Here is an 8,120-nt window from a genome sequence, read left to right as displayed (position 1 = left end):
TTGGGCCCATTAGCCTTAATCTTAGGTAGTGACTGAAGCACGTTGCTAAAGCGTATTTGGGGAAGAACTTCGTCAGAATATGGTACTGCACGTCATGAAAGAGGGAAAATGTTGAACTAGAAAGCTTAGCCAGGTGTGATAGAATCATTTTCTTGAGGCTATGGTATGGGCAAACCTTTTATCTCAATGAACACATTTAGCGAGTTTGAAAAAAAGCTATGTTTCCTTAAAAATAAAACTTACAGAAAGCTCAAAGTGTGAAATCCATTTTAGCACATTAAAACGTTTGGATTTTACGATAGTATCATAGATGTAAATGTATCCAACTTCAAATTACTTGGAACTCTACATTCTAAATTGAAGTTAAAATGAAACCAAGTGTAAATTAACCTGTAATTTTTTTTTTTTCCTTCTGGTTATTTTTAGGTAAATAGGATGTGAAACCAACTTTGCTAGGCAGACCCATCATTGTGATTGAATTCCAATTGGCATTTTTTTAGTTGTAGCTCATTCTTTCAAAACAGGGAATCCTATTGAGTTCTAGAGATACTGAAAAATCTCAATTCTATTTTTTTTTTCTAGCTTTTGATGCAGTTTTAAGGTTGAAATTTTCTTAAAATTTTTTTTTAAATAATATTTTTTCTCTATTGATTTTAGAGGGAGAGGGAGATAGAAACATCCATGAGAGAGAACATGGATTGGCTGCCTCCTGCATGCCCCCCACTAGGGATTGGGCCCACAACCTGGCCATGTGCCCTGACTGGGAATCGAACTGGCAAGCTCTCGGTGTATGGGTTGATGCTCAACCCCAGAGCTACGGGCCAGCCTTCTTTTTAAAAAAATCTTTATTGTTGAGAGTATTATAGATGTTTCCCCCTTTTTTTCCTCCCATTTTCCCCCCTCCACCCAGTTCCTGCCCTGCCCCAGGCCTTCGCCACCTTATTGTCTGTGTCCATGGACAATGCATAGATGCATATAAATTCTTTAGTTAATCTCTTCCACCCCCCCTTCCCTCTGAGACTCATCAATCTGTTCCACGTTTCCCTGCCTCTGGTTCTCTTTTATTCACTGGTTTGTTTTGTTCATTAGATTCCTTTCTTTTTTTAAACGTCTTTTCTACAGATAGATTGTCTAGAAGCCAGCCAACAATCCAGGCCTAACGCTTGAGCTAACAGCTTCGAGAAAGCTCCAGATTTAGGGCAGGAGGGAAGCGAGGGACTCAAAACCAAACGAGAAGGGCCAATGCCTGTTGGAAAGCACTTTATTACAATAAGCGCGTAACTTCGCTGGGCACAGCACACCACCCAGAAACCGTGTTGACCACAGACCACCCAATTACAGTCAATAGTAACTAAAAGGCCAAAGCATCGGATTCATGTACTTTTTAAATATACATTTTACAGTACCAAGGATACCGAGTGCGTTATAAAATCATTCATCTGTATTCCCAAAGTGTCCTATTTTCTAAGATTCTTTTTAATCTGTTTGAACGAGGGAGATAAAAAAAAGTATCAAGATACAGTAGTATCTACTGTATTTACTACTATCTACTCTATCAATGACTTGAATTGAACCCCCATGACCCAAGGGGTTCATAGCTTAATTCTACCCCGTCTATGCTCATCAGAAAACTGAGAGGCTGACATCAAACAAGACATGAGGATACCTATCTTATAAAAACTACAGACTCAAGTTTTAGCCCTGGCAGGATTCCGAGGTGAGGCTGGGCAGCTGCATCACATTTTACTCTGCTTGCCTCCTTTTTTCCCCAGAAGGTGAGTTCATCTGTGAATGCAAACCCCTTTCCTTCAGTGGTCTAGAGGGAGACCCCACCAGACGGGGCCCCCCTCCCTGAACGTTCGTGCTCCACGGAAAGGCAGAGGCGGACGCGGGCTCCCACTTTACCCAGTGACCGCTGGGCACCCGCGCAGGGCTCTTCCCTGACACCAGCGCTTGGCACACGGGCGGGAGAGGACACGCTACCAACTAAGAAGTTAAAAAACTGTAAGAGAATCATCGGCCTTTCCCGTTGTTGTTAATCCTCACCCCAGGATGTTTTCCAATGATTAAAAAAAAAAAAAAAAAAATTGCTTACAGAGAGAGGGGCAGAAACAAGGCTGGGAGAACAGCACGGCCCCCCCTGCACCCCATCCCCCCGGATCAGGCCCACGGCCTGGGCCCGGACGGGGCCTCGAACCGGTGACCTCTCGGCGCAGGGGCCACGCTCGGCCACTGGCCGCCCGGCCGGCGCGGTGGGAGGGAGGCGGCGGGGACCCTGCTGGCTGCTCCGGCGCCCGGACCTGCCAGCAGGTAGCGGCCCTGGACGGGGCGCAACCCCAGACCCTTCTCCCGGGGCCGCCTGACCGCCCAGCGAAGCGGCCAGGGCGCCGGACCCTGCCGGTCCCGGGAGGCCCCGCACCCTCCTCCGGCCCCGCCGCCGCGGGGCGCGGACAGAGCCCCTGGGCGCCGTCGTGGCCCCTCGGGGCGCACCTCTGCCTTCCTCCGGGGCCGGGGCCGGGCCGGGGTCCAGGCGGCCGGGGTCCCCTCTTCGCTCCCCCGGCGGCTCCCCGGCCTCGGCTTTCCGTTGAGCCTCGAACCCCACAGCGGTCGGGCCCGCGCAGGGCGAGCGGCCGGGGCGCACGGCGTCCCCGCGAGGGCCAGGCCGGGGCGCCCCACGCCGCGCGCAGCCCCCGCGGCCGCCGCCAGGACGCCGGCCGAGGGTCGCGGCCCCGCCCCGCCCGCCGGCCCCCTTCCGGCCCCCTCCCCCCGCCCGCCGCGTCTCCGCCGCAGCTCCGCGTCCGCACGGTCCCGGCCGCGGCACCGCCAGGTCAGCCGTCCCCGAGCCCTGGCGGCGAGGCCGTCCCGGGGCGGCCCGGGCAGGACGGGGCGGCCCCTCCCGGGCTCCCCTCCTCGGGGGCGAAGGCGGCGCCCCGTGGCCCCTTCCCCGGCGGCGGCGAGGGGCGTCCTGCGCCCGAGGGGGCCGCGCGCCCGCCGCTCCCAGCGCGGCCTCCGGCGAGTCCGCGGCGCCGCCCGGCCCGGCCCGGCCACGACGGGGCGCCGCCATCTTGCGGGGGAGGAGCGCGGCCGCCGCCATGCGGGAGGCCGGGAGCGGGGCGGGGGCGCGGGCGGGGCGGGGCCGAGGAGCCGAGGGAGCCCGGCGGCGACTTCGGGGCGCCACGAGCGCGGGCGGCGGCGGAGGTAGGGCGGCCGGCGGCGGGGCCGCGGGGCCGCGGGCCGGCGGGCGGGGCGCGGGCGGGGCGGGGCGGGCGGAGGAGGGAGCCGCCATCTTGGGCGCCTCGGATCGACAATAAAGGAGCGAGGAGCCGAGCGGCGCCGCCTCGGTGGTAGGCTCGGCGGCGGGGGCGGCGCGGCGGCGGCCGGGGTCGCGGGCCGGGGGCCGGCGGGCGGGCGGGCGCCCCGAGGAGGAGCCTGAGGCCGGCGGCGGCCCCGCGGCGCGGCCCTGAGGGCCGAGGACGCCCGTGGGGTGTCGTGCGCGGCGGGCCCGGAGGCCGCGGGCCCGGGTTCGGGGCTGGGCGGGCGGGCGTGAGGGCTGCGGGGCGGCGGCTGCGAGGCCGCCGTGCGGGGCGGCGCGGGGGCCGGTTGAGCGGGGCGCGGCGGGCGGGGGCCAGGCCGGCCGGTGGGCGGCGAGGGGCGCCGGGCGCGAGGCGGGCCGGAGGCGGCGTCTCGGGGAGGGCCCTCCGCGCCGGGCCTGCCGGGCCTGCCGGGCCTGCCGCCGGCGGCGCTCGCGTGGCGCAGATAGGATCGCAGGCCGCCGCCTTTGTGTGCGGCCGGGCGCGCGGGGCCGGGGCCGGGGCCGGCGGGAGGTGCCGGTTCCGCCTGACAGCGACGGGCTCGGCCCGGGCCCACCGGCAGGCGCTGCGGCGGGGCGGCCGCCGCTCGGGGTGCAGGGGCCCAGCTCGGCCGCCGCGGGCCCGGGAGCGGGGGAGGCGCCTGGGCCGAGACGGTGCCGCACTGCAGCTTCCGGCCTCCCGGGGGGCGGCCTGGGGCGCGGGGGGCGCGGGGACAGCGCCGGCCTTCGGGTCGCCCCGGCGTCGCCCCGGGACGTGGGGCGCGTTTCCTGGTGCGAACTGCTGCTGGGGGCACAGTGCGACCCGTCGCTGCCGGGGCCCGCGGGCCGGCCTGGGGGGCGCGGGCCCCCCTGCCGGCGGGCTCCCCGGATTCGGGGCCTTCGAATAACGCCTCTTGTGCGCGGCCGTCCAGACCCGGGCCCCGGACGCTGCTGCTCCGGCCTGGGCGGGGGCGCCGCCCGCAGCGGGGCGGGCAGGCCGCGGGGTGCTCCCGGCCCCAAACTGCCCTGTTCCTGCGCGATCGCGCGGGGGTTCGGCTGGGGGCGTGATCAGAGCCGGGGGAGCCCGTCCTGCTTAGACAACTGTCAGCGGTGCCGAGCTTCTTGGGGAGTTGGATGAGGTGACCGGTGTGTCCAGCCCGCCTTGAACAGCTGTTTGGTTTGTTTCTGTTAGACAAGGCCGTTTCTTTTCTGTTTTTATTATTTCTTGAAATACTCTTTTAAGGTAGGTTAGCCTTTCCGAAAAGTTACATTGAAACGCAGCGAACAGTTTTTTCTTTTCCAAATTCTGCGAAGGTAGCTGAAGAGGCTCGTGGCTGTCTCCAGGCCAGAGAGTTGACAGCCGGCCTGTCTGTAGCCTCAGTGGTTGTTGTAAAGGACGAACATGTCAGGGGAAAAAGAAAATGAGTTTTTCTTCGTAAAGTTTAACTTCTGTCGTTGAAATTCACAAGGGTACACATGGGCTTTGTATTTCTAAAAGCATCAAATTAAGCCAAGCTTATGTAACTCTCAGATTCTCAGTTGCTGTCAGAACTAGGAAAAAATGGTTTTCCTTGTGCATATGTAGATTTACTCTAGTTAAGTAGTAGTGAGATGCTTGTTTGAGTTGTAATGCAATTAAGCATAATGAGTCATTGACTTTTAGAGAATTCAGCAGGGAGGAAACTGAGGGGGAGATTGTCATTTGACAACTATTGCTAATTTAATCACATCTTTCTACCTAATCTCTGGGTTGCTTTGAACTGACAATTTAAAACATTTGAAATTGGTCTCCTTGTGGGTTTGGTTTTGGGGGCAGTTCGTCTTTTTGTGTGTCCTAGCCTGGCTCATGATTTAATCTAACTGCAGCTGTATTCTTAATTCTTTAATTTAAAAGAGGAAATCACCTTCTTTAATTTAAAAACGGGAAACAAAGTTTTTTTTCCTAACCTTCCTTTGTTTGCTAACTTAACTTTTTTTTTGTTTCAGATTGAAGTGAGAGAATCCATATATATAACTCAACCTCCTTAGAGAGCTTTTAAAAATAAAAAGTTGCTTCGGTGCATGAGAGCAAGTTACTGCTGCTCACCGGTCAGAGACTTACAGGCGCTTGCTTGCCTGCATTGCAATAAGGGACTCAATATTGAGCAAGACATATTTATCTCTTCGTTTTGGAGAGCCTAATAAACTGTATTACAGTTTCTCTACTGACTTTCAAAAGTTTTAAAGTTTGGAAGAGACATCTGTACATTTAATACAGCATGAGCACGGCCAGAACAGAGAACCCTGTTATAATGGGTCTGTCCAGTCAAAATGGTCAGCTGAGGGGCCCTGTAAAGCCCAGTGGTGGCCCCGGAGGAGGGGGCACACAGACACAGCAACAGATGAACCAGCTGAAAAACACCAACACAATCAACAATGGCACTCAGCAGCAAGCACAGAGTATGACCACCACTATTAAGTAAGTGTTAGAATAAATAACATACTGGGCAGTGGGGGGAGGCGAGGATATTTCTTTTTATTACTTTGTTACTGACTACTCTGTATATTTGAACCATTTTGATTGTAAATAGAGGACAGTTGACTTGGTTTTACGGCCAGTAGGTATTTGCAATAGAATAACATATTGCTGTCGTAGTTGATTCATGTTTATTAAGTAATGAATATGGTTACAGATGATATGTATTTGTGTAGATTTTTTTTTGAAACATTGCTGGCTTTCATAATTAGCTGGTTCATCTTGTTTTTGTCAGTGTGGCTTGTCCCTCGTACCACGACTGCCCCTAATCCTAGTTTGAATGACAAAGTCAATTTCAGGTTTTAAATTTAAGGACTTGCCCAGACTTCTGAACTTCTTTTTGTTTATGCAACTTCGCATAAACTTTTACTCCATAACTTTTTTGTTTTAGTGTATGCAACTTTGCATAAACTTTAAAAAATAAGCTTTCTCCTTACACACACACACAAAATGACAAGCAGTTAAATATCATAGAGTTTCAGGATTTTGAACTCTTGGAAACACATCTCTGAATAGTTGCAATCCCCCTTGTTGACTAAAAGCTTAAGAGCCTTATCTAACTACAGAATATGTTTTCTTTTAAATCTGGAAGATTATAGGCTGCCATCTTTTAAGTGTTGATTATAAATTATTTGAATAGTAAATATCACTCCAAAGATTCAGTTAATAGAAAATTAACATTTAAGACTCAAGCCATTTGAGGTTTGGCTTTAAGAATCTAGCCATGTAACTGATTTAACCTCTAGAAATTTTCTAAAGTAATGAACTGAAGTATTTTGTATTACAACCTAGATCCTTTCCATGTTTAACAAGCACTTTGTAAAGAAAAATAGCCTTTATAAGCTACCAGCTGACATATAGATGGTTACTGCTATGTGGTTCACTGGTGATCTATGAGAATTTCCAATAGAATTGGTTTGACCGCTGGGATAATTGTCATTAATGCATACTCTTATTTTTAAGGTGAATGCTTTAATTAGAATGTTTTCTAAATTGTAGTTTGCCTTGACAAACTGAATAGGCTAGCAAACTTTAGGCTATTTTTAATCCTTAAAAATAGAAACAAATAGCTGTGTTATTTCATTATAAGCGTGTTTTTGACTTAAATTCTAATTTGAGACAACAGTGGATTTTACTTTTTTGCTTTTCTTAGGATTAATGATTTCTTTTCAATTCTTTTTTTTTTTTTAATCTTTTTTTTTTTTTTTTATCCTCAACCGAGGACATTTTTCCATTTTTTGCACAGATAGAGTGGGAGGGAGGGAAGGAGAGAGAGAGAGAGAGAGAGAAACATCGATGTGAAAGGGACACATCGAGTGGCCACCCGCACCCGCACGACCAATCAGGGTCGGGGACAAACTGCAACCGAGACACATGCCCTAGCGGGAACCGAACCCGGGTCTCTCCGGACCGCAGGTGGATGCTCTAACCGCTGAGCCAAACCGGCCAGGGCTCTTTTCAATTCTTTGGCTTCTTTCAGTCTTAGTTCAAGTGTCATCTCTTCCATGAAGGTTTCTAGATCCCATCAACTGTTCAGAAATCTTCTAATACTTAGCTCTATCTCTTATTTTCTCATTTACGTAGTTTAGTTTATAAATTCCTTGTGGGCAGATTTTCTCATTGTAGCCTCTATTTTTATTCACTGTTGAATTTGACAATGTAGACTGGCCTACTAGGATATTCAGCTGACATTTTTTGCTCGGAACCTTTGCTGTGGTATATAGGCTGAGGTAGAAGGCTTTAATACCCTTAGAATTGGTAGCAACTAGTTACCTGTGTTAATGTTGTGGATTATGTGGGATTTAGCTTTAAGTAAAATAAGTGTTCATCTTTCTAAACCAAGACTTGAACTGTTTTGGGGGCTCTGATTATGAATGGCTATAATGAAATCAATGAAAACTTATTTTTTTATCCTCACTTGAGCACTTTTTTTTTATCCTCACCCGAGGACATTTTTGCATTTATCTTCAGATAGAGCAGGAAGGGGGGTGGGGGTGGAGAGAAACATCGATGTGAGAGAGACACATCAAGTAGTTGCCACCCACATGACCCCAACCGGAGCTGGGGACAGACAAACTGCAACCGAGGTACATTCCCTTAGCGGGAACTGAACCTGGGACTCTGGTCCATGGGCTGATGCTCTAACTGCTGAGCCAAACCGGCCAGGGCAAAAGGTACTTATTTTAAAGACAACACAATTGAAAAGCATTATTTGCCCTGTTGTCCTTTTTTTTTTTTGCTCTTAGTTGCTTTAGATATTATAGTAGAGGTTTTTGCCTGATCTAAAAGGACTTTAAAAATTACATTTTGTTTTCA

At 51.9% G+C, this 8,120-nt stretch overlaps 1 protein-coding gene across 2 annotated transcripts in view; it reads left to right on the top strand.

Annotated features, from left to right (window-relative positions):
• Positions 1-3,138: 3,138 nt before the first annotated feature.
• The window catches only part of DDX6 (DEAD-box helicase 6), a 30,978-nt gene continuing 25,996 nt past the window's right edge, over positions 3,139-8,120 (top strand). The window contains exons 1-2 of one of the 2 annotated variants that reach the window (XM_036257768.1): positions 3,139-3,198; positions 5,276-5,747. In XM_036257768.1, the coding sequence (XP_036113661.1) occupies positions 5,548-5,747 (200 nt within the window). In that variant the 5' untranslated portion in view covers positions 3,139-3,198; positions 5,276-5,547. Of the gene's footprint in view, positions 3,199-3,279; positions 3,345-5,275; positions 5,748-8,120 lie in introns of those variants that run through there. The other variant, XM_036257767.1, reaches the window with a different exon arrangement.

The sequence above is a fragment of the Molossus molossus genome, unplaced genomic scaffold, assembly GCF_014108415.1.
Source record: "Molossus molossus isolate mMolMol1 unplaced genomic scaffold, mMolMol1.p scaffold_m16_p_13, whole genome shotgun sequence".
In the NCBI taxonomy this organism is placed as follows: Eukaryota; Metazoa; Chordata; class Mammalia; order Chiroptera; family Molossidae; genus Molossus; species Molossus molossus.
Note: the sequence above shows the minus strand (reverse complement) of the source record. Positions and strands in the feature narration are given on the sequence as shown.